At 48.3% G+C, this 26,870-nt stretch overlaps 1 protein-coding gene across 2 annotated transcripts in view; it reads left to right on the forward strand.

Annotated features, from left to right (window-relative positions):
• The first annotated feature begins 17,060 nt into the window (after positions 1-17,060).
• LOC309358499 (methanethiol oxidase-like) overlaps positions 17,061-26,870 on the forward strand; it is a 183,623-nt gene continuing 173,813 nt past the window's right edge. For both annotated transcript variants that reach the window (XR_014163477.1, XM_081891698.1), the window contains exons 1-2: positions 17,061-17,394; positions 26,226-26,279. Coding sequence is in view for 1 of the 2 variants with exons in the window: in XM_081891698.1 (XP_081747824.1) it covers positions 17,391-17,394; positions 26,226-26,279 (58 nt within the window). In the remaining variant the exon portion in view is untranslated. The remainder of the gene's footprint in view (positions 17,395-26,225; positions 26,280-26,870) is intronic.

Genomic DNA, 26,870 nt, shown 5'->3' on the forward strand with positions numbered 1-26,870 from the left:
AAATCCAGAGATAACCAAATTACAGGACTGTAGTTGTGTTATGTGCACAACATTTGTCATGGGCATATTTAACAGGATTTCCTTTGGTCAACGTAAGAAGAGCAGACTAGGTCAGGCTAGTGGTGGCCTATGTAGTCCAGGACGCAAGGGAGAAGAAGAAGAAGAGTTTAGATTTGATATCCCGCCTTTCACTCCCTTTAAGGAGTCTCAAAGTGGCTAACATTCTCCTTTCCCTTCCTCCCCCACAACAAACACTCTGTGGGGTGAGTGGGGCTGAGAGACTTCAAAGAAGTGTAACTGGCCCAAGGTCACCCAGCAGCTGCAGGTGGAGGAGCGGAGACGCGAACCCGGTTCCCCAGATTAGGAGTCTACCGCTCTTAACCACTACACCACACTGGCTCAGAAACGTGCTAAGAGGAAGGCACGCTTGGCAAATCCACACCGTGATCACCTCCCACCCGGAAACCAATGTCCCCACTGTGGAAGGATGTGGGGATCCAGAATTGGCCTCCACAGTTACTTACGGACTCACGGTAAAAACATGTTTATGGACCAAAGACTTTGGGTATAATATACAGTTAAAAGATTGGGGAAAATTGTGGAAAGAAGGATTAAGAACTGCATGCAATGCCTTAAAAGAAAATGTGATGAAAATGATGTACAGGTGGTATATTACTCCTGTGAAATTAGCTAAAATGTATAAAGTTAGTAATAAATGTTGGAAATGTAAAGAAAAAGAAGGAACATTTTATCACGTGGTGGTAATGTAAAAAAGTGAAAAAGTTAGGGGAAATGATATATAATGAGATGAAAAAGATGTTGAAATATACATTTATTAAGAAACCAGAAGCATTTTTACTTGGCATTGTAGGAGATGATATAAATAGAAAGGATTATTTTTATATGCTATGACGGCGGCAAGAATATTATTGGCACAAAAATGGAAGCAAGAAGAATTACCGACGAAAGAAGAATGGAGGATGAAATTGATGGACTATGCAGAATTAGATAAATTAACAGGAAGGATTCGAAACTTGCGGGACCAGAGATTCTCAGAAGACTGGAGTAAATTTACGAACTATTTGAAAAGCGACTGTGATGAACAGATTACGCTAGTAGGTTTGCAAGAAGTTTTGTAAGGTGAATTATTTGAAATATTGCAAGAAAGGTAATGAGGAGAATTATTAGTTAAGGACAATTAAAGGTAATATGAAGTTAAGAAATGCATAATAAGTGATAAAGAACGAAAAATCATCAGAGGTGTTGACCGAAGTCTAAAAATATTGTATAAGAGGAGAAGTTATGTTGTAAGACTGTTGGAACTGATATGTTAAAAAATTAATAAAAATGTGTGTATGTTTGTGTGTGTATATGTGTATGTACTGTATTTTTCGCCCTATAGGACGTACTTTCCCCCCTCTAAAAATGAAGGGGAAATGTGTGTACTGTACATCCTGTGGGGCGAATGCAGGCTTTCGCTGAAGCCTGGAGAGCGAGAGGGGTCAGTGCGCACCGACCCCTCTTGCTCTCCAGGCTTCAGGAAGCTATATGCAAGCCGTGGGAGAGCTGCGTGAAGTCACACAGCTCTCCCACGGCTTTTGGAGAGCTGCCTGCACCCCGAAGCCTGGGGGCGCGCTGAGCTCAGCGCCCCCCAGGCTTTGGGCTTCGTGCAGCTCTCCCACGGCTTGTGGAGAGCTGCCTGTTCTGGGGGCTGGGGTCGGGGGAAGCTCGGGCTTCCCCCGACCCAGCCCCACGTCTGGGGGGGAAATAATTTCTTTTTCTTTATTTACCCCCAAAAAAACTAGGTGCGCCCAATGGCCAAAAAATACGGTATATAGTAGTATCTCGGGTTAAGAACTGAATTTGTTCTGGAGGTCCGTTCTTAACCTGAAACTGTTCTTAACCTGAAGCACCACTTTAGCTAATGGAGCCTCCTGCTGATTTCTGTTCTCATCCTGAAGCAAAGTTCTTAACCCAAGGTAATATTTATGGGTTAGCAGAGTCTGTAACCTAAAGCGTATGCAACCTGAAGCTTCTGTAACCCAAGGTACCACTGTATATGTATGCATATGTGTGTGTGTGTGTGTGTGTGTGTGTGTGTGTGTGTGTGTGTATGTATAACCATGTTTATGGAAGACAATCTTACTTTTCTATGAGGGATCGCCAAAGATGTAGTCCAGCATCTTGTTCTCACAGAGGCCAGCTAGATGCCAAGGAGAAACCCAAACGCATGTTACCGGAAAAATCCGAGGGCTCCCTTGGACAAAAAGTAAAGACACCAACCAGAGTAAATTGAAGCAAATCAGCAGCCTGTAGGCTTGGTCTTTATTGAAGGAAGACTGTCGCGACAGGGTGCTCCCCTCACTTGCAGGTGAGAGGAAAGACCAAGAAGAATAGTGTGCAAGGTCTTATAAAAACTTTTGGAATTCCCATCCTGTAAGTCAAGCCCACCCCCAGAAACGTCATGCATACATTACAGAAAGGAGGGGTTGAGGGAGGAGTTGGTGGTAACCTGAGTGTCCTGTCACCTGGCTGGTTCCTCCCTTCCCCCCTCCCTATGAGTCACTTCCAGGAGACAAAGGGGAGTTTGCAGTTTCCTGCCCCCAGAGGGAAGATCTGATCATTGTCCTTTGTTCCAGTCCATGCTGAATCCACTCCCATATGCAAGTTCTTTGTGATCTTGATTGTCTTCTGTCTAGGACCATCAGGGTTGGCATAGCAACTGGGCAGGGCTCCTGTGGATGTGCTGGGACGGTGAAGGGATTATGGCTGACCAGAACCAAGCCATCCCCCTTTGATAGTCCTTGTCATATGGAGTAAAATAAAAATGGAACAGTGCAAATCCGATGTATGGCTGATTTTTCCATGAATCTACAACAGAAGTGTGGCGTATGTAGTGTGTGAGCGTGAGTGTGTGTGAAGCCTGTACAAACTGGATGATGGGGGGGGGGGGGTTCCTGCTACAAGCAGGACCTGAGCACAACAGCACAACTCTCTCTCCTTCTGTGGGTTCCAGCAACTGGCATTCAGAGATGTACTACTGCCTCTGACAGAGGAGGGAGAGCCTGGCCATTGGGCTTTATAGCCACTGACAGCTTCACCCTCCATGAATTGGTCTACCCCCCTTTTAAAGCCCTAGCTCACCTGGTAGCGCATGAGACACTTAATCTCAGGGTCATGGGTTGGAGCCCAGCGTTGGGCAAAATATTCCTGCGTTGCAGGGGGTAGAACTAGATGACCCTCGTGGTTCTTTCGATCTCTGCCATTCTATGATTCTATTTTTTAAAAAATAATTTTTTATTGATTTTCCAACATGAATTAAAAAACATAACAACACACATACGTAAACAAACAAAACATATAAACATGTATAATTTCAAGACCTCTTTTTCGTAAACCTTACTTCCCAGACTTCCCCTTACCTCCCCTTTTCTGCATCCCTGTTTTAAAATTTCTTCAACAACCCCTCACACCAATTAACTAATTACTTATTTTCTTTTTCTTTTTTTAGCTTCTTCTCATACTTAATCAATTACAGCTGTAATTCTATATTTTCCTTTCCCTTGACATTTTAGCACTCATGAATTTTACAACAGTTCTTAAGATATACTTTAAATTTCTTCCAATCTTCTTCCACCGTCTCTTTTTCTTGGTCACGGATTCTGCCAGTCATCTCCGCCAGTCCCATGTAGTCAATCACCTTTGTCTGCCATTCTTCCAGTGTGGGTAGTTCTTGTGTCTTCCAATACTTTGCTAGAAGGATCCTTGCTGCTGTGTTGGCATACATAAAAACCGTCCTATCCTTCCTTGACACCAATTGGCCGACCATGCCCAGGAGAAATGCCTCTGGTTTCTTATGAAAAGTACATTTAAGCACCTTCTTAATTTCATTATAAATCATTTCCCAGAAGGCTTTAATCCTCGGGCAGGTCCACCAAAGGTGATAGAAGGCACCTTCAGCCGCATTACATTTCCAGCATTTATTATTGGGCAAATGATAAATTTTTGCAATCTTGATTCTAAGCCCATCAGTATCTCTGGTGGGAGTGTCAGATGTAAAAAGGCAGATGGGGACTATTTCCATATGTGGTGGACCTGCGATAAGGTAAAAAAAAATTGGGAATCAATTTATAATGAACTCAAAGAAATATTTAGATATACTTTCCCCAAAAGACCGGAAGCGTGTCTATTAGGCTTAATAGGAACAGAAATTAAAATAGAAGATCAAAATTTGTTCATGTATGCTACAGCTGCCGCGAGGACCCTTCTGGCCCAAAGATGGAAAGTCCAAGATATACCAACTATTCAGGAGTGGCAGGCGAAGTTGACAGAATATGCAGAACTTGCCAAACTGTCAGGGAGGATCCGGGACCAGGGAGATCAAAGATACCAAAATAACTGGAGTAAATTTATTGATTATTTAAAGAAGAATTGTAAAGAGGTCAAGACACTAGCAGGATTGACATAATACCTCCAATGTATAATAGTACCAATATGAGAATGATGTGCGTGATGAAAGAGGATAAATATACCAGTTGTGGGGAGGGAGGGGGGTCGCGACTCGGCAGAGTCAAAGGGAATGTGTGGTGCAATGACAATTTGTTGGAAAAGAATATGTAAGGAAAACAATAAAAAATCACTTGGGGGGGGGGAAAAGATGCTGGGGGTGGTTGCTGGTGAGTAACCAGGCAGGACTCCGACCTGTCTTTTACAGGTCTTATTGTGCAAACTATTTACAGTGCAGACCTACCAAGTTCATGTCCGTCTCAGTCACTTGCAGAATCTAGGAGTGGCCCCTTCCGGCTTCTCCCCCAACATAAGAACTTCGGCACCCCAAGGCTCCTCCTCCCCTCCTTACCTTTCACCCCTCTGCGCAAGCTGGGCGACGGAAGTGGCGTGAGTCCCTCCTGGCCGGCCTGGCCAGGTGAGGCGCTGGGGCTCTCAGCATCATCCTGAAGCCATTTCCTTCTAGCCCGGCCAGGTGAGGCGCTGGGGCTCTCAGCATCATCCTGAAGCCATTTCCTTCCAGCCTGGCCAGGTGAGGCGCTGGGGCTCTCAGCATTATCCTCAAGCCCTTTCCTTCCAGCCTGGCCAGGTGAGGCTCGGGCTCTCAGCATCCTCCTCAAGCCCTTTCCTTCCAGCCTGGCCAGGTGAGGCGCTGGGGCTCTCTGCATAAAGCCACTTCCGGGCCTGCCCTGGAGGTGGGGTTGCGGGCGTCACGCCCACCCACGCGAGCGGGGGCTGGCTCCAGCCCCCGCGAGAGCAGGGGAATCCCCGTCTGGCCCGCCCCCCTCAGCCGGCCAATCAGCTGGCCGGCGGGGGGGCGTGGCTTGACCTATGTATAGCCGGCGCGGAGGGGGCTTGCCCTCTTTTCGCCGGCTCGCCCCCACGCTTTTGGTTGGTATTAGACTCCTGTTAGCTCGTGCTTGGTCGCTGCCTTTTGTATTTGTTTTACAGGTCGTTTTCCAGTGGTGGAACAGCGTCTGAGCGGGGCTAGCTCTTCCTTCCAGCTCGCGCGCTTCGGCGATCAGCTGACTGGCGGTGCAGGAGCGCCTTTATTTGCCCAGCCGGTTTCACGCTTCGCCTTCGCTTCGTCCTCCCCCCTCCCTCCGCGGCAGGTCAGCGCTTCGCCTGCGCTTTGGCTACCCTCCCTTCTGCGGCAGGACAGGACAGCCACGGATCGCTCAGCCGCTTACTCCCTGGCAGTCTCACATCGGAGGATTTCATCGCAGCTGCAGCGCCACCCGCCTTGCGTACATCCCGCCGGCCAGCTGGTGGTGGCCTGAGCAGTCTTCCGCCCCCCCCCCCCCCACGTGCTCCCGAAGGAGGAGTTCTCATCTCTTCGACCAGGTCGCGTATTCCTTAATCTGAGGAGCGCGTGGGTTTCTTGGCTTGTTGTGTGGTTGCTTTCCGGATTCTTTCCTTGCTGGTGAGTTTCCCTGCTCTTGGGTTTCCTTGCTTTTTCCGGGGATATTCTCTCTGCCTCCACACTGTGGGATCGCTAGGCAAAGGCTGTGCTATTGTTCATCGTGTGTGTCCGCTTCTGGGGGCCTGCCTGCAGCGCGGCTCTCCTTGAGGGTTGTGAATTTCGCGGTAAAGGCTGCAGCCGGAAGTTTTTCCTGCGTCGCTAGGCAACAGGATAGCTTGGCCGCCATTTTGATTGCCCACGTGGCGTTGCGGCGGCGGCCATTTTAGGTGAGGCATACCACGTGGGATTTTAGCCTGTTCTAGCATTCCCTTTCACTCCTTGCTTTAAAATAAACATACGGTCAGAGGTTTGAAGCGGCTGCTCAGCAGCGCTTGTGGAAAGGGCTTGCCTCGGCTAGCTCACTTAGTATAGAGCGGCAGCAATTACTTTTATTGGATAGGGGGGCAAGAGAGCCTCTCATTTTAGCGCAACATCCATTGTTTTTTGCGTGCATAATTTTTTTTTAATTTTTTTTTTTTTTTTGGTGTAGCGATTCTAGTAGTGGTGGATTTAATTGCATAGTTATACTTTGGAAATATAATTAATCAACAGACCCAACAGGAATATAATTTATCAACAGAAGAATTGATTAAATAGTAGTTGGCAATCTATACGCAAAGCACCTCACCCTCCTCACATTGGACAATTCAGTTGTTTTTCCTTTGCTGCTTTATTATCTGGTTAATTGCGGGTACTACTGTGAATTAGTTCTTGATTACTCTAATTTTAGGTTATTGGTATTACTGTGGTTGGCCTTGACTGACTGTAATTTAGTATTCTTGCTTTGATTTTAATCTAATTTCAACTTACTTCATTTACCTGGATTTACGTCGTTGAATTTGATCTAAGCTTGCTTGTTCTTACGTTGCTGATATCGCTTTAATTAAAGTGCTTCCCTTGGTTGAAGTATAAGTAATTCAAAGGCTTTATGTGGCAAGGAGCTAGTTTAGTTAGCATTTGAATAATTCAGAGCTAATTTAAAGCTTGTCTTGACCTGATATACTTTATAAGTGATTTAAGGTGCTTGCTTTGATATGCGTAATTAATTTAAGTGCTTCATTTGGCAATAAGCAATAGTGTGCCTTCTCTCATTTAGATAGTAATTTAAATAATTTAGAGCTAAGTTTAAGGTTAGCTAGGCTTGAGCTGCCTTTCAAATTGCTGTAAGGGTATAACTCAACTTTCTTACCTTCCTTCCTTGAGTGCTAATTGGTCAATTGGTTAAAGAAAGTAATATAGAATAATTTAAAATAAATTAAAATATATATTTTCTCTTGTGCTAAGCCCGTCCAGCGCAGTCAATACTGAACTATAGTACAGGCCTCTGCTTGTGGCTTACGCATAACTAATAAGCTTCTTGCCTCTGATTGGGTAATTCAAGGCGCTGAGTGAAGATATGTCGGCACAAGGTGATCAGGTAAATGACGTGGTACCTGGGGGGAACCAAGGGAACCAGGGGGAGTCTCAACCATTTATTATTCCCAGTAACCCCCAGGCCTTGGCCCAGTTCTTTTCTGCCTTCCAGGATTTCTATAAACAAAGGTCTGCAGGCCAAGCGGCACCCGCGCCAGGGGCAGCTACTACAACGACAATCACAACAGCGCCAGCAGCAGCTGCACCGGGAATCGTCGCGCCTACAACATCGGCATCGGGGCCATCCGCGCCAATGGCGTTCTCCCAGGATTACATTGAAGACTCTCAGCTTAGTGAGGTGGTACTTCCTGGCAGTTCGGCATCCACGGTGTCAGTGCTGTCTGTGGCAAACAAGGCGGCAGGACGGCCTAAGAAACGCACCGGCTCTCAGTCGGCTTCCTCAGCCAAGCCAAGGGGAGGCCAGAGGGGGGCTGGGAAGGGCAAGGCTAGCGCTCAGAGCTCTAAGGCTACTAACTCTAAAAAAGTCCCAGCTGCACCCAGTCTCTTGCAGGTCCCGCCCCCGCAGTTGGCGCCAGCCGTGGGCGCGTCAGAATCGTCGTCAGAGGAGGAGATGCACGATCAACAGGCGGTACTGGCAAGTAGCGTGCCGGAGCAGGCCCCCCTTGAGGTCCCTTCGGGGAAGAGGAAGGAGAAAAGGAAACACACGTCCAAGAAGAGCAAGAAGAGCAGGCGGTCGGAATCCGAGGAGGACTCAGGTACTTCTTCCTCATCCGATACGGATACGGATAGCATTGTTCCTAGTGAGGAGTATTGGGGACACGGGGAGGATTGCGTGGGTCTTCCTGCATGGGCACATGAAAGGAGGGCTAACTCCTACCGTAAGGCTTTCAATGGGACCCTCGAGTGGAAAGATGGTGCTCTAGTGCCTGATGTCAAAACCTCCACTCACTTGTCTACGGATGTCATTATTGGTAATCATTTATCACAAAGGAAGAGGGATAAAATCCTCAACGGGGAGTATATTGACGTTTTCAGGTTGCTGCCCCCGGCTAAGGTGTTGGGTAAAGGTGAAAAGAGGCGTAGTCATGGGAAACGTAGGTACAGAGGGCCAAGGGTCGAGCGTACCTTTGAGAATTGGCTCAATGGGTTCCAGGTCTTCATGGGCGTCGTCAGCGCTGCTTATCCTAAACGGGCAATGCACTTAATTGCGTACCTGTCTCATGTTAGGAGGGCACGGGAGTTAGCCGGTGATATTGCTGCTTTTAATTATGATGAAGATTTTCGTAGAAATGCTTCATTGTTACCCTCCACACGCTGGGACCAGAGGGACCAAAACATTTGGTCCGACCATGTGGGCCCCTTCGTCGAAAAGAAGCACCAGGACTCTTCAAGATCCTGGAAGACCGCTACGAAGCAGAAGCATTTATGCTGGGAATTTAATAGAGGGGTTTGTGCGAGGCCGGTCTGTAAGTACAGCCATGAATGCGAAAGATGCTTGGGCAACCACCCAGCTACTGCCTGCATGAAAGGGAGGCAGTCCTTTCGAGGTGGAAGGGGTTCCTACAACCAAGGGCACAGAGGTGGCCACGGAGCCTCTCTCGCACCTCAGGGGAACAGGCAGTAACCTCAAGCTGACCCTGGCTTATTCCCCCATCAAACTGAACCCTTTGAAAGACCTGTTAGACCTCTACCCCAACAAGCCAGCAGCAGGGTACCTATGGGAGGGCTTTAGTACTGGTTTCAGAATCCCGGTTGCATTTCCACCCAATGCGGGCGATCCCCCTAATCAGAAGTCAGTAAGGGAAATGCCGGAGATTGCCCGTAAGAAAATTAGCAAAGAAATAAAAGCAGGTAGGGTAGCCGGCCCCTTTTTAGCTCCTCCTATCATGGGCCTTCATGTATCACCTCTAGGCATAGTCCCCAAGAAGGCGCCGGGCGAGTATCGCATGATTCACAACCTTTCCTATCCAAAGGGAGGGTCCGTCAATGATGCGATACCGCAGGAGCTTTGTACAGTGAGATACGCCACCTTTGACCAAGCCGTCAAAGTCATTCGCAAATTTGGAAGGGGCGCGTGGCTGGCAAAATGTGACATCGAATCAGCCTTTAGGCTTCTGCCAGTGCACCCGGACGATTTCCGCTGGCTGGGATTCAAATTTGAAGGGGCTTATTTCGTGGACAAAGCTATGCCCATGGGCTGCTCAGTAGCCTGCGCAGCCTTTGAGGCATTCAGCACCTTCCTGGACTGGGCCCTTCGCTTCAGAACTGGCTCAGAGGGCGTGTCGCACTACTTGGATGACTTTATCCTCGTAGCTGATAACAGGCATAGGTGTACGGAGCTCCTCAAAGCTTTCATATCATTGGCAGGGGAGCTGGGAGTTCCCCTAGCCGACGACAAAACAGAGGGCCCAGCGACAACCATGGTCTACTTAGGCATCGAGTTGGACACCGTAGCGCAGACCTCAAGACTTCCCAGAGAGAAACTGGTCGCACTTGGTGACCTCATTCGGCAACTCCTCCCCCTTAAAAAAGTTACACTTAGGCAGATACAATCACTCCTTGGTCACCTGAATTTCGCTTGCCGCGTAGTTTCTCCCGGCCGTCCTTTCTGTAGTCGCCTCGCGAAGCTTTCGGCAGGCCTGCGTTCCCCTCATCATAGGATCCGGCTTTCTAGAGAAGTAAAATCGGACCTAAAAGTTTGGTTGAGGTTCCTCGAGAACTACAACGGTATTTCCCTATGGCAGGATAACTTGTCACTGCAGGTGGACTTCCAGGTGCATTCGGATGCGTCAGGCTCCCTTGGGTTTGGCGTTTACTTTAAAGGGCAATGGTGTGCCCAGCGCTGGCCCGAAGCCTGGAGGGGAGGGCCCATTACCAGAGATCTAACCTTCCTAGAATTCTTCCCGATTGTAGTGGCAGTCCACTTATGGTCAGAGGTTTTCAGCAACCATAGGGTTTGCTTCCACACCGACAACCAGGCGGTAGTAGCAGTCCTTACTAGGCAGGCAGCGCATTCCTCTAGGGTCGGTGCCCTTCTGCGTTCCTTTGTTCTCCGCTGTTTGGAACGTAATATTCACTTTTCGGCCAAATTTGTGCCTGGTGTTAACAATGATATCGCGGATGCCCTATCTCGTTTTCAGATGGACCGCTTCCGCTCGTTAGCACCGGATGCTCAGCTACTACCTCAGCCCTTCCCGGAACATCTGTGGAGACTTGGGGACCTGAGTCCTGGGAACCAGAAGTGATTCAGGGAGTATTAGCTTCATTGGCGCCCTCCACATTGAGATCTTATAAGAAGGCCTGGTCGGATTTCTTAAAGTTCCGTGCAAAATCCAGCGCCACCAGGAATAGCGCCCCTCCCGTTAGGTCTGAGGTCCTGTCCTATTTAGTGCACTTGAAACGCCTGGGGCGTGCCCCAAAAACCCTCAATCTACAGGCCTCAGCAATTTCCTTCTTTTGCAAGGTGTTATTTTCGACAGATCCATGCGCTGAATTTGTCATACGAAAGTCCCTAGAGGGTTGGCGTAGACTGCAGCCCCCAGCCCGGGACTCGAGGAGGCCTGTTTCTTTTGACATACTCTCCCAAATCCATAAAAGGTTGAGAAAGGTCTGTTGGTCAAAATATGAGGCACGCTTGTTTTCAGCGGCATACTCCATCGCCTTTTTTGGGGCGATGCGCGTGGGTGAGGTGGTTTTTGAGGATGGTCAGCCTGGCTCCTCCCGGGGCTTACTGTTGAGCGACATCACTCTGTCACGTGAAGATTTGGTTGTACGGATTCGCAGTTCCAAGACTGACCAGTTTGGAAGGGGGGCTCTGGTCCGGCTACCGGCAACAGGGGAACGAGGCCCGTGTCCGGTAAAGGACACCAGGCGCTTCTTGTCTATGAGACCTAACATGGCGGGGCCTCTTTTGATCCATGCGGACGGCGTACCCTTGACGCGGCACCAGTTCACCAGGGTCATGCGCTTAACACTTAAAGCATGTGGCCTCCCACCAGCAGATTTCGCGGCGCACTCCTTTAGGATTGGAGCGGCCACCACGGCACTGCACCTGGGCCTTACAGCCGAGAGGATTAAAGATCTAGGCCGCTGGAAGTCTGACGCATATAAACGCTACCTAAGAAATAACTTATGATTACCCAGCCAGGGGTTACTGACCACGGCCTGTTTTCTTTTCTCGATTTCTTGCAGGAAATATGGGGGTGCGTGTCTGGATAATTGGCCACAGCATCGTGCATTGGGCCAGGGTCCACGCTATCAATTCCGGCCTTGGGCCGCGACTGGGCTTGCCGGATGGCATCACGTTATCCTGGGTCTCACGGAGGGGAATGCGTTGGGCTGAGATGTTGCCCGCTTTCAAGCTCAGAGTCGCGAGAGAGGGCCCCCCCGGATGCGTTACTTATACAATTGGGTGAAAACGACCTAGCCTATAGAAAGGCGGTCGACTTGCAGTGGAGCATCGTCAGTGATTTGGAGGAGCTTAGGGCCACTTACCCAAACCTCACAATCATTTGGGCCTCCCTGATGGAAAGGCGGGTTTGGAGAGATGGCAGGTGCCCGATAGCCATAAATGGGGCGAGGAAAGCCGTGGATCGGGCGGTGGTGCGTAGAGTGGCAGCCCTGGGGGGAAAGGTCATACGACACCCGGGCATTCGTTTCAAGTGTGAGGCCCTCTACCGGTTGGATGGCGTGCATCTGTCTGATGCAGGAAATGATTTATGGCTGGAGGATATAGCTACGGGGATAAGGGATTGGTTTCAGGCATGAGAGGATTGGCGGCGAGCGTTTGCTCGTGTGGCGGTAGGCATTGGTAAGATGGGGTTAAGACGATGTGGGGGGGGAGGAACGCCATCACCTCCCCCCAGCGAGCGAAGGGTGGTCCGTTAAAGGACCCCGGGGGGCGTGGCCCTGTCCGAAGCCTATGGAGGTGTGGGCCAAAGGCACGCCCCAGAGCGGTGACCCGGGGGAGCTCCTAGCCGACGTGCCTCGCGGGAGTCTCCCCTGATATAAGGTTAACCCTTCCCCGTGTCTCCAGCAAATGGGCTGGAGCCGGATAGCCGTTAGGACCAATGCCTATGCCAATGCCTCTCATTCCTGAATTCAATAAAGTTGTGGCCTAATTCGCCCAATTAACCTTACATACAGTGTCTGGTGTCTTTATTTATCCTGGTGGGGGCGGGAACTCGCCACGCAAAGCCACTTCCGGGCCTGCCCTGGAGGTGGGGTTGCGGGCGTCACGCCCACCCACGCGAGCGGGGGCTGGCTCCAGCCCCCGCGAGAGCAGGGGAATCCCCGTCTGGCCCGCCCCCCTCAGCCGGCCAATCAGCTGGCCGGCGGGGGGCGTGGCTTGACCTATGTATAGCCGGCGCGGAGGGGGCTTGCCCTCTTTTCGCCGGCTCGCCCCCACGCTTTTCCCACCCTCCCTCCCTTTAAGTAGGTTTAGGCTTAGGAGCTCATTTGACATTGCTATGGACTTCGGTCTGTCGCCGCATGGGGCATGGTAGGAATTTTTCCCAATTGGCAATTTCGGGCCTTTTGGTTTTTCGCCTACCTCGTAGCAACTCGTCACAACTTCTCGGCATTGGCGGTAGGCATTGGTAAGATGGGGTTAAGACGATGTGGGGGGGGAGGAACGCCATCACCTCCCCCCAGCGAGCGAAGGGTGGTCCGTTAAAGGACCCCGGGGGGCGTGGCCCTGTCCGAAGCCTATGGAGGTGTGGGCCAAAGGCACGCCCCAGAGCGGTGACCCGGGGGAGCTCCTAGCCGACGTGCCTCGCGGGAGTCTCCCCTGATATAAGGTTAACCCTTCCCCGTGTCTCCAGCAAATGGGCTGGAGCCGGATAGCCGTTAGGACCAATGCCTATGCCAATGCCTCTCATTCCTGAATTCAATAAAGTTGTGGCCTAATTCGCCCAATTAACCTTACATACAGTGTCTGGTGTCTTTATTTATCCTGGTGGGGGCGGGAACTCGCCACGCAATCCTCAAGCCCTTTCCTTCCAGCCTGGCCAGGTGAGGCTCTGGGTCTCTCAGCATCATCCTCAAGCCCTTTCCTTCCAGCCTGGCCAGGTGAGGCTCCGGCTCTCAGCATCCTCCTCAAGCCCTTTCCTTCCAGCCTGGCCAGGTGAGGCGCTGGGGCTCTCTGCATAATCCTCAAGCCCTTTCCTTCCAGCCTGGCCAGGTGAGGCGCTGGGGCTCTCTGCATCTTCCTTGAGCCCTTTCCTTCCAGCCTGGCCAGGTGAGGCTCGGGCTCTCAGCATCCTCCTCAAGCCCTTTCCTTCCAGCCTGGCCAGGTGAGGCGCTGGGGCTCTCTGAGGGAGAAGAGTTGGTGAAAGAAGATTGGAAAAAAAATAAAGTTTATCTACAGAAACATTGTAAAATTAAGGAATGTTAGAAAGATGTTGGAATGAAGTTATGTGGTTTTAGCAGAAATGCTATAAAGGATTAAGTAAAAATAGATTGTTAATTGGTGAAAGGAGAGAATGTAAGGTTACACTATATTAAGATAAATTATAGGACAAAAACTGGGAAAGATGGAAAGGATTTGCTGAAATAGCTAACCGAACTAGAATACAAAAAAGGGAGGTGTGAGGAGGTTAAGGAAACAAGCAAATGAAAGATAAGTCATGGGAAGGTTTGATGTGTTTTTTAATTGTTTTTATTTTTCTGTTTTTTCTTTTTGTTTTCTTTCCTTTTTTTCTCTTTTTTTCTTATTGTGATGTGTTGTTTTGTTTTTGCTTAATTTGGTGTTTTTTCTTTTCTAATTTTGTATCCTTTAAAACTTTAATAAATATTACTTTAAAAAAAAAGGAACTGGGGCTCTCTGCATAATCCTCGAACCCTTTCCTTCCAGCCTGGCCAGGTGAGGCGCGGGGCTCTCTGTATCATCCTCAAGCCCTTTCCTTCCAGCCTGGCCAGGTGAGGCGCTGGGGCTCTCAGCATTATCCTCAAGCCCTTTCCTTCCAGCCTGGCCAGGTGAGGCTCTGGGGCTCTCAGCATTATCCTCAAGCCCTTTCCTTCCAGCCTGGCCAGGTGAGGCGCTGGGGCTCTCAGCATTATCCTCTAGCCCTTTCCTTCCAGCCTGGCCAGGTGAGGCTCTGGGGCTCTCAGCATTATCCTCAAGCCCTTTCCTTCCAGCCTGGCCAGGTGAGGCGCTGGGGCTCTCAGCATTATCCTCTAGCCCTTTCCTTCCAGCCTGGCCAGGTGAGGCGCTGGGGCTCTCAGCATTATCCTCAAGCCCTTTCCTTCCAGCCTGGCCAGGTGAGGCGCTGGGGCTCTCAGCATTATCCTCTAGCCCTTTCCTTCCAGCCTGGCCAGGTGAGGCCCTGGGGCTCTCTGCAGCATCCTTGAGCCCTTTCCTCTCTTGGCTGGCCCCTTCCCTCTCTTCTCCGCTGGAGGTGTGGCTTTAGCTGGAAGAGGAACTGCTCCTCAGGAGTTTCAGAGGCTCTCTGTATCACAACGGCCCCCCCCTGCCTCCCTCCCCTGTTCCGATGGCAGTCCCCTGACAGGGAGCATATTCCATAGTTTAACCATGAGTCCTTCCTTCTGTCTGTTCTGAATTGTCTTGACATTCAGAATCATTTGATGTCTAGAGCTTTGAGAGAGAAGAAAAGACACCCGTTTACTTTTCCCACGCCATTCAGAATTCTTATATACACCCATCATGCTGCCCCCTCCTTGCCTTTTCTGTAAACTAAGAAGTCCCCCCCGCCCCCAAGTTGCCACTTTCCCTCACTGAGGAGTTGCTCTGCTCCCTTGATGGTTTTGGGTTGCCTTTTTCAGAACCTTTTTCCAACTCTGCAATGTTCTTCCTCAGGTGAGGCAGCCGTTGCGTTGCGAGTTCCCGCCCCCCACCAGGATAAATAAAGACACGAGACACCATGATTTAAGGTTAATTGGGCGAATTAGGCCACAACTTTATTGAATTCAGGAATGAGAGGCATTGGCTTAGGCATTGGTCCTATCGACTATCCGGCTCCAGCCCATTTGCTGGAGACACGGGGAAGGGTTAACACTTTATCGGGGGAGTCTCCTGCCAAGGCACGTCGACTAGGAGCTCCCCCGGGTCACCGCTCTGGGGCGTGCCTTTGGCCCACACCTCCATAGGCTTCGGACAGGGCCACACACCCCGGAGTCCTTTATCAGACCACCCTTCGTTCACTGGGGGGAGGTGATGGCGTTCCTCCCCCCCCACACACATCCTCTTAACCCCTTCTTACCAATGCCTACCGCCAATGCTGAGAAGTTGTGACGAGTTGCTATGAGGTAGGCGAAAAACCAAAAGGCTAGAAATCACCAATTGGGAAAAATTCCTACCATGCCCCTTGCAGCGACAGACCGAAGTCCATAGCAAAGTCAAAGACCTACCTAAGCCTAAGCCGGTGAAAAGAGGGCGAGCCCCCTCTCTGCCGGCTCTAAATAGGGCAGACCACGCCCCCCCAGCCAGCTGATTGGCTGGCTGGGGGGGCAGACCCGGCCGGGATTCCCCTGCTCTCGCGGGGGCTGCAACCAGTCCCCGCTCACGTGGGGTGGGCGTGAAGCCCGCAACCCCACCTCCTGGGCAGGCCGGAAGTGGCTGAACTGTACACAGTATTCCAAGTGCACACCATAGATTTATACAGTGGTACCTCGGGTTATGGACGTGGGTGGCGCTGTGGGTTAAACCACAGAGCCTAGGACTTGCCGATCAGAAGGTCGGTGGTTCAAATCCCCACAACGGGGTGAGCTCCCATTGCTCGGTCCCTGCTCCTGCCAACCTAGCAGTTCCAAAGCACGTCAAAGGGCAAGTAGATAAATAGGTACCACTCCGGCAGAAAGGTAAACGGTGTTTCCGTGCGCTGCTCTGGTTCACCAGAAGCGGCTTAGTCCTGCTGGCCACATGACCCGGAAGCTGTATGCCAGTTCCCTCAGCCAATAAAGCGAGATGAGCGCCGCAATGCCAGAGTTGGTCACAACTCGACCTAATGGTCAGGGGTCCTTTACCTTGGGTTAAGAACTTAATTCATTCTGGAGGTCCGTTCTTAACCTGAAACTGTTCTTAACCTGAAGCACCACTTTAGCTAATGGGGCCTCCCGCTGCCGCCATGCAATTTCTTTTCTCATCCTGAAGCAAAGTTCTTAACCTGAGGTAATATTTCTGGGTTAGCAGAGTCTGTAACCTGAAGCGTCTGTAACCCGAGGTACCACTCAATGGCGTAGCGTGGGGGGTGCAGGGGGGGCCGGCCGCACCGGGTGCAACATCTGGGGGTTAGGGTTAGAGGGCACAAATCCACGGGTTAGGGGGGCGCAAATTACTTGCCTTGCCCCGGGTGCTGACAACCCACGCTACGCCACTGGTACCACTGTATTGTTATGAGTTCAGGGAACCCCTGGAATCTTGCACCGCTCGGAGCCTGGGGTGGCACACAACCATATGTTGCATTGAGGCAGAACTGGGCATCCGTTGCACTTCTTGGCACAACTCACAACTTGGCTGCTTTCGCAACCCCTCCGGAGCCCGCCAGCGGTTGCTTTGCACCTGACATGCAAGCAAAATGGTCTTTTTAAAAATTAAAAAAAAACTGCCCCGTTTGTCTGTTAGTTTCAAAACTGCCCTGTCAGCTCAGGCATGCGCTGGCTGGCGGGCTGCATTTTGCAACACCACCTCGAGCCAAGAGTTTTTGCTAAACTCCACTTGCTTCCTTTCCACTCCAGCCCAGGAACCCAAGATGTTTTTTTTCTGCCTTCTGAAACTAGAGTTGGATCTCATCCTGAACTGCGTCTCTGTGTGTGGGAAATAAACCATCCAAGCCAGGGAACAAATCTGCCCTTTGTGTCTTACTGAAAGTGAGGGAAACTACTGGATTTTGACCCTGAATCCCTCCTCCCACTTCAGCCTCTCCTCCTTCCAGTTGCCTCCTCTAACAGCTTCTTTCACTCAACACTCCCCTTCTCCGCCCATTCAGCTGGTATATATAGCCCTGCAGAGCAGATCTCAGAGTCTGTGCGCCTCTTTTTTGCTGCTGAATTCCTCAGAATCTGGAAAAAGGGAGAAGCAGAGGACTCCAGTATGGGTAAGAGAATAACCACCTCTTTCTGCTTTTCACCCAGCTGTGTGATCTGTGGGAAAGCTGAGCTTGCCCTCCTCCTGCTTTCTATGTAGCTTCCAGCTCTAACATGCTCCAGTTTTACGGTTTTTTGCTCTGCAATCCTGTACACACAACCCACACGCCTCCAAGTTTACATCTTGGAGGGTTGAAAGTGTTTGTGTGCTTGTTGATTTTCTTTTGCAGCTTAACCAGCCAAACTTGTGGGCTCTGGTGTGGTTTCTATCGCAGGACCTTTCCATGTGGTCTCTGGTGTGGGTTGCAAGTTCATGCATGTTTCCTCGGGAGTAAAGCCTTGTGGAACTCCAAGAGAGGTTTGCTTTTAGGTAAACGTGCCCGTCTTAAGCGGACTGCGCAACTTTTATCCCCGCAGGGGCAGTCTGGAGAGTACATTCCATAAAATTCCTTGGAGCTTCCAGGAAAATACGCTCTCCAAGTACAATATTTTATTATAACCTCATTATTTAATATGCTGATGACAGGACGTTAGCTGAAAGGCTAGCGATTACCTTAAAAGAACTGATTTGACTGGTTCAGCAGGTTTTGCTGGCATCCGTCTGCCTCAGGAGACAGTGGAAGAGTCACCATTGGGGCTAAGTCAAACCGTTGGAGAGTCACAGCGCTTGCTGCGGCTGTAGAGAACAATACAGGAGAGACATGTTTTATTGCAGCCGGGGTAGATAAAGACACCCAGTTTTGCTGCTACAGGTGCACCATGGCTTTTTATTCTCTCTGCGCTCCTCCCAGTGGTCATTCTCCTCTGGTCATTGCTGTGGATTCAGCAGGTTTACTCTTGTGGATTCTAACCTCACAGATACAGAATCAGAGGCTTGAAAGAGACCCAAGCATATCATTTAGCAGGTTCCCCCAAATCTGGGTCTCCAGATGTTTTTGGACTACAGTTCCCATCATCCCTGACCACTGGTCCTTCTAGCTAGGGATGGTGGGAGTTGTAACAGTGGGAAACCCAAATGTGGGAAACTGTGGTCTAGATCGATGCTCCAGAACCTATGACATTTTAAATTTGACATAAATATATAAACACACACACCTACAGACATGTAGGTTAAATAAAACATGTTTCCTCAAAAATACGTTTTTTTGTTTTTGTTTTACTGAGGCTTACTTCCAAGTAAGTATGTTTAGGATTGAGCTTTAATATTTTTCATAGCCTGTGAGCAGTAATTCCACTTTGAAACCGCTGCCCAGTCCTGTGCATGTTTACGTGGAGATAAAGTTTCAATGTTTTTCAACAGAGTGTTCTCCTTTTTTGCTTCTATCTTGCATAGAGAGAACTATGGGCAAATATGCATAAGTAGTGAGATTTTAGGGCCAGCAGATGAATTGCGCACGGTGCCACGGGAATGGAGAGACAGGCCTTTTGAAAGTCCAAATACGAAATCTGGAAGAGCTGGAAAGTGCCGACTGGTCATGCACCATGATCTGTTTGTGCCCTGCTTTTCCAAAAGCCAGCCTAAAACACCTAACAACAGGATATAAAATTGTATACAACAATATCAAAAGAGAATCAAACAATCTGAAAAGTGAATAAAAATGAGACAGTAAGCCTATAAACAATTCGCAGAATCACAACGGTGGAGGGGACCTTAAAGTTAACCTTGTCCAACCCCAGTCTGACTTTTTGATACTGGGAAAGATGGCAAAACAGCTTGTAAAGTGATCAGTTTGTTCATGCATGATTAGTAGGAGCAAGCATGGATTTCTTAGGAATAAATCCTGGCTGGTTAATCTTGTCTCTCTCTTTTCAAAAATCAGGTTACTGTAGGAAATGCACCAATAACCTGATTCGTGTATTGTGGGAATGCTGTGGACATAATTTATCTTTGCTTCAGCAACGCATTTGACAAAGACCCCCATAATATTTTGTTTAGCAGACTGGTTAAATGTGCACTAGATGACTGTGCTCAGCTCATCAGTGCTTCTTCATCAAACTGGAGTGAGGTTTTCGCTGGGAGTGCCGCGCAGCTGTCCTGGGCCCAGTACTTGTTAAAAAAAAATGTTAGTGACTTAGATGAAAGGGTGATGGGAATCTTTATCAAATCTGTGGATGACACAAAGCTGGGAGGAGTAGTGAATGCTGGGATAAAATTCTGGTATTACTGTACTTTGATAGAATGGAAATTCAGCAGGGGTAGATGCATTTAAAAAGGGATGCGGGTGGCGCTGTGGTCTAAATCACAGAGCCTAGGACTTGCTGACCAGAAGGTTGGCGGTTCAAATCCCTGTGACGGGGTGAGCTCCTGTTGCTCGGTCCCTGCTCCTGCCAACCTAGCAGTTCGAAAGCACGTCAAAGTGCAAGTAGATAAATAGGTACCACTCCGGCGGGAAGGTAAATGGTGTTTCCGTGCGCTGCTCTGGTTCTCCAGAAGCGGCTTAGTCATGCTGGCCACATGAGCTGTATGTCGGCTCTCTCAGCCAGTAAAGCGAGATGAGCGCCGCAACCCCAGAGTCGGTCACGACTGGACCTAATGGTCAGGGGTCCCTTTACCTTAGATGCATTTAGCAGTGGCGTAGCGTGGGGGTGCAGGGGGGCTGGCCGCACCGGGCGCAACATCTGGGGGGGGGGCGCTCGCACTCGAGTGCTAAAATCCACGGGTTAGGGGGCGCAAATTACTTTCCTTGCCCCGGGTGCTGACAACCCACGCTACGCCACTGGCATTTAGGCAAAAACCAAACAAACAAGTATACAATGGGAGATACCAGGCTTGGAAGCAGAACATGTGAAAATGATCTTGGGACTAATCAATCCCAAGCTGAGCCAGCCATGTAACACTGCAGCAAAAAAAGCATATACCTTTTTAAGCTGCACTGATAGAATCATAGTTTCCAAGGCACGGAAAATAACCACTCCACTTTAGTCTGTTCGACTGGAGGGCTGTGTCATTTTATGGGCAATTAAAATGTCTCCAAACTGAAAAGTGAGTTCCTGCAATTTGGATATATCGCTTTAGTTTATTGCTATGATAAGGCCATCTGACACCAGCCGTCTCCTCTTTGCCTTCTTTTGCTTAATCTGTTACTTATTAAATCAAATATACTGCTTTGGGACTTGTTCAGCCCAAATTCCAGTTGAGCCCAAATTCCGGCTCCACTGGCTTGCTGCAGGAAATTCAACTCAAAAAGCGTCTTTTACAGGACAGTTCTAGACATGCCTACTTTGAGTTCAGCCCCACTGAGTTCAATAGGCCTTACTTGCAGGTAAATGTGTGTAGGCTTGCAGCCTTAAAGACTTAAAGATAAACCAAAAAAAGAAAAGAAAAGCCTGCCTGTTTTTTTGCAATAGATATGCAGCAGCTCATAAAACTCGATAAGCTGAGATGAAGCAAGCACATTACAAGGGCTTTATGTATCATAAAAAAGCATTGACTGCACTAGGAAGTTTTGAAATGGATCCTGAAAAAACCCAAGAGGGAAAGAACGTTGTGAAATTTGGAGCAAAATGTTGGCGGACCCAAGGCCAAAGGGATGGGCAGCTTATGCAGAGGCCGCATTTATCCACTTCTTAGTCTCATGTTTAACTGTGACCAATGGCCATTAACCAAGACTTGTGGCTACCCACCATATATTTTTTTTGCAACAAATTCCATGCATTCCGACCTGGTGGAACACTCTGTCACAAGAGACTAGGGCCCTGCGGGACTTGACATCTTTCCGCAGGGCCTGAAAGACAGAGCTGTTCTGCCAGGCCTTTGGCCAGGGCACAGTCTGACTCCCTCCCTTGGCAATCTTCGCGGAGCTCTGGCCCAATGGTGGCCATTGGCTTGAATTTAATTAATTTTATAATGAATGATTTTAGAGTGTTGTTTGTGCTGTACTTTTGTACTGTTTTATTGTTGTTAGCCGCCCTGAGCCCGGCTTCGGCTGGGGAGGGCGGGATATAAATAAAAATTATTATTATTATTATTATTATTATTATTATTATTATTATTATTATTATTAATTTAGTGTTGGGTTAAAAAAAAATCCATCCTTTGTCTGTCCAGAATCTGCTGCAAGTTAATTTTGTAGAATTCTGGAGTCAGGTAGTACCTTGGCAATCTCCTGGTGTAAACCTCTATTTAAGGCAGGATCTGAAATGACCTCTTTCAGCTTCTGCCTTCTACCCAAATGCAATTCTGGTTTTAAACACAGTATAAGGAGTCTCTATAGTATATTATATTTTAAAATGGGGTTTCAGAGTTTTTAGGGTTTTTTGAATGTCTTATGTAGATTTTATCGTATCGTAAATGCAGATTCCCACAATGCTGGCCTCACTAAAGTAAAGGTAAAGGGACCCCTGACCATTAGTCGTGGCCGACTCTGGGGTTGCGGCGCTCATCTCGCTTTACTGGCCGAGGGAGCCGGCGTACAGCTTCTGGGTCATGTGGCCAGCATGACTAAGCCGCTTCTGGCGAACCAGAGCAGCGCACGGAAATGCCATTTACCTTCCCGCCGGAGCGGTACCTATTTATCTACTTGCACTTTGACGTGCTTTCGAACTGCTAGGTTGGTAGGAGCAGGGACCGACCAACGGGAGCTCACCCTGTCGCGGGATTCGAACCGCCGATCTTCTGATTGGCAAGTCCTAGGCTCTGTGGTTTAACCCACAGCGCCACCTCTGCTTAAATACCTCCTGATTCTAGTGCTATGGTGAGAAAGATAAAAGCTGTTCTCTGGATCCACTTCGCGCACACACACACACACACACACACACACACACACACACACACACACACAATATTTGAGTGCCTTATAGAGTTCACTGTCAAGTCACACAGCAACAGGTTTGGCCGCTGAACTAAAACATGGGTGCACCATGCAACTTTTGCCAAGACAGATTGCAGCTTGCAGGAGTCCTGCAGCAGGGACAGGACATTTTTGGAAAATGTTATCTTTGAATAGCTTCCCCACCCTAATCTCCAGATACTGTTTTGCTTCAACTACAGCCCCTGCCCTGACCATTGGCCATGCTGGCTGGGGCTGATGGAGTTCGGAGGGCACCACGTTGGGGAAGGCTTGCCACGGATGTTTTACAATGACCCCAGGTCAGGCTCTTTGAGTCGGCGCCTGATCTCTTGCGTGACAGCAGCTGCCTAAGAGGCTTAACAGGACACTCCTAAAAAATACAATTTAGAGTGTGGGGTGTGTTTAGCACAAGTAGCTGTTGGGTGCCAAAAATTCCATTTTCACTCCAGTGCCAAGTTTGTCCATTCCAGAGCTTCATGTTGTTTACACCCATTTCTTGGATCTCAACCAACCTTAAAAGTGGAACTGCTGTATGGATCTACCCCAGCTGTGAACCCACAGCCCTACATTGGCAGCTTTCTCCAGAGTAGCCATGCAGAGAGCTAGCAAGAAGAACCTCGCTAGGTCAGGCCTGTTAACGGAGAAATCTGAGGGCTCCCTTGGACAAAAAACAAGGACACCAGCCAGGAATACCAGAGCAAAACAGCAGCCAGTAGGCTTGGTCTTTATTGAAGACTGTCGTGACAGAACTCCCACCTGCAACAAGGTGTAACAAGATAGAAGCCCCGAACAAAAGAGCCCCCAAACTTTTATTAGCTCTGGCTCGCCAGAGCAGCGATGTCACACTGGCCATGTGACCCGGAAGTGTCTTCGGACAGCGCTGGCCCCTGGCCTCTTAAGTGAGATGGGCGCACAACCCCAGAGTCTGACAAGACTGGCCCGTACGGGCAGGGGTACCTTTACCTTTACTTAATCCCCATGTTATACCCCCCCCCAAACTACATCACTCATACATCACGGTTACATCATGAAAGGGGAGGTCTGGTGACAGTAATCTCAGCATCCTGGACCCTGCCCCATGGTTCCCCTTGCCCTCCACCAAACACCCATCAAGTGTAACAAAAGAGATATTTACATTTCCCTGTTTCCCAGCCAAGTTAATCCCACCCTTTTGTCTTCATCTGGGTTTGTTGTTTCTGGAATGGCTGCCTGTCTGGCACTCAGGTATCAGGATGCCAGGGATTATCCCTCAGGCAGAGGGGCTGCTGAGGAGCTGAGCTCACAGGTCTAGATGAATTTCTGAAGTTTTCCCTGTGAGCCAGTACATATATTTATCAGTGAATTCTTACATTTGGTATCGTGCAGCAAAGGCCCTTTGAATAGATAGGAAGAAACTGTGATGAAGTGCTTTGTAGGGACAAATCACAAAAGTCACAAAAGTGATTGTGCTGGTTTTGGTAGTGGGCTGCGTGTGCCTGATATCTGCTGGAGGGGCACCCCCCCCAACCTATACAAAAATTCCTGCAACAGGCCCAAGGTTCACATAGTAGCCCAGTGTCCTCTTTCCTGCAATGGGATATTCCCAATGGCCAGCCCTTCCATTAGACAGTGTGAGGCAGCTGCCTCGGGTGGAAGATCCTCAGGGATGGGGTGGGGTGAGGCAAGAGCTCCCTCATGCTTTTTTTAAATAATTTTTTTTTAAAAAAATAAATTTTTATTTGTTTTCCAAACACATAATCAAAACAAACAATAGACAAAACAAAAACATACAAACATATAAACATGTATAATTTCATAATCTTATTTTCATACACCTTACTTCCCCGACTTCCCCATACCTCCCTTTTGCTGCATCCTTGTTTTACATTTCTTTAGCAACTCCTCCAATTAATTAATTATTTAATTCACTTTCATTACATTCCTTTTTCTTTAACTTATTAATTACAGCTGCAATTCTCTATTTCTTATTCCTTGACATCTTAACACTCCTCAATTTTACAACAATTTTTAAGATATATCTTAAATTTCTTCCAATCTTCTTCCGCTGTCTCTTTCCCCTGGTCACGGATTCTGCCGGTCATCTCTGCCAGTCCCATGTAGTCGATCACCTTCGTCTGCCATTCTTCCAGAGTAGGTAGTTCTTGTGTCTTCCAATACTTTGCCAGAAGGATTCTTGCTGCTGTGGTGACATACATGAAAAACGTCCTGTCCTTCCTTGGCACCAATTGGCCAACCATGCCCAGGAGAAAAGCCTCAGGTTTCTTAGGAAAAGTCCACTTAAGGACTTTCTTAATTTCATTATAGATCATTTCCCAAAAGGCTTTAATCTTCGGGCAGGTCCACCAAAGGTGGTAGAAAGTACCTTCAGTCTCATTACATTTCCAACATTTATTATTGGGCAAATGGTAAATTTTTGCAAGCTTGGCTGGGGTCATGTACCACCTATAAATCATTTTCATTATGTTTTCTCTTAAGGCATTACATGCCGTAAATTTAACATGCTTACTGAGCAACCTCATCTAGTGCTTTGGCTTAGAATCACAGAGTTGCAACCTTTGCATTATCAGCACTGTTATGGTAAAATCTGGGTGCGAGGCTGCTCTGCCACCCAGCTCGTTGGACTAAGTCCGCGGGTCCCTGCGGAGGAAAATGAGCTCAGCCGGAGACAGGAGCAAGCTGCAGAAGATCCAAGTTTATTGCGCAAGTTTAAGGCGAGATTGAACAGCGAGAAAGGGGTGACATGAACTTTTGAAACTTCCCTCCATGTCCCAGAATACAGTGCAAAATACATCCCAGTTACATCATGAATACATTAAGAAGAGGTTGGGTTACACGGATTACATCATGAATACTTTAAGAAGAGGTTGGGTTACACAGGATTAACATATGGAGGAGAGAGGGGGGAATATGCAGAGCTGGGGATATGCGCAGATAAGCACATCCTGAGTACCGGTGATGAGAAGACAATGGTCCATGTACTGGCATTGCCCAGAGGAAAGGCTTGGCAGAGTGATTTGACAGGATTAGCATCTTGACACCTTGCTTGAGGGATTATGGAGGTGTCATGGAGTCCTAGAGAAATTGAGCAAATTGGCACGTTGATTTTCTATGAATTTTATAGATTTTAGTCCCTTTTGACATTGACAATTGGAAATAAATGGATATATTGTAGCGAAGAAGAAGGTGAAGAAGACATGCCCCCCCCCTTCCGTATCAGCACCATTCTCTAACCAACTAGCCAGCCTTAGCATTGAAGGAAGTTTCCGCTGCCAGGCTTGCGCAAAGCGGGGAATGGACCTATTTGATACAAACTTTGGAGGATCCTAATTGCTATAGTCCTGAGGGCTAGAAACATGTGTTGTAAACAAAAATTGTCCTTTTCCCTTATGGGAGTCCTTCCCTTAGAGTCCTTACGTAGGTTCCCTATTGGTAGGAGAAGATAACAGAGGCCAACCAAAGAATATCGAGAAGCAAAGCAGCTAGTAAGCCTGATCTTTATTGATCTGTTGCAACAGGGTCCTCACTCCCCACATGAAGGAGGGAGGAGGAACCCCGAACAATGACGCACAAAGCCTTATATGGACTTTTGAAATTGCCACCCTGTAGATGAAGACCGAGGGACACGGGTGGAGCTGTGGGTTCAACCACAGAGGCCCGGCCAGATGGGCGGGGCATAAGTAATAAATTATTATTATTATTAATTCTAATTTTAAAAGAAAGAAAGTTAAGGTGCGTAGGAAGTTGAATTCTGCACTGGGAATCATTCTTTACTCCCTGCATTTCCTTGTCTCAAGAAAGCAAACTAAGGACATTCACTCACATTAACACTTGATTGGGAGCCGCCCAGAGTGGCTGGGGAGACTCAGCCAGATAGGCAGGGTATAAAAAAATAAATAATAAGTATTATTATTATTATTATTATTATTATTATTATTATTATTATTATTATTATTATTATAATATCAAAAAGTCTGGGAATATATCCAGGAAAGGCATCTTTTGGTACCAGCAAAACTGTCACCTTCTGATCTTTCAACCATTTCAATTTGCAGCGAAATGCGGAGAGTGCGGCCCTGGATACAAAACGCCTTTGGACGCTATGAAAGGTAAGGGGCCAGGGTCTTTGTGGCCACTTTTTATTTTTATTACAAGCATGCCTGTATCTTGCCAACTTCCCAAGGAGTTCAGAGCAAGCTTGCGTACCCGAACAGCACAAGGGGACCCACCATTTATTTTTTTGCCAGTCCCAATTGCTGGCTACTGTTTGTGTTTGCCAACAACCCTGTACTGGGGGGGGGGGCAGTGCCTTGTCTGTGTCATCGTACTGGGATTTGAAAGTAGTGCTTTCTCTACTTCCCCACTGCTTTTTCCTTTTGTGTACTGTAGTTCCTGTTCTGGGTTGTAAGTCTGTGGGCTGGGATGCCCTTGTTTATAACTTGTGTGCAGTAACGGTTTCTAAATGACAAACAAGAACATGGTAAAATCCAATCTATCCACTGGTCCATTGAGTTCAGTAATGTCTATACGCTGATTGGCTCTCCAGCGATTCAGCCGGTGATCTTTCTCTTTTATATATATATATATATATATATATATATATATATATATATATATATAGTATTTTTATTGATACTTGTTCAAAAATGCATACCTATCACAAAAATATAATACACTGAAATATCTAAAAAAAAGAACAG

Source organism: Podarcis melisellensis, assembly GCF_964234715.1.
Source record: "Podarcis melisellensis genome assembly, chromosome: 16".
NCBI classification, from domain to species: Eukaryota; Metazoa; Chordata; class Lepidosauria; order Squamata; family Lacertidae; genus Podarcis; species Podarcis melisellensis.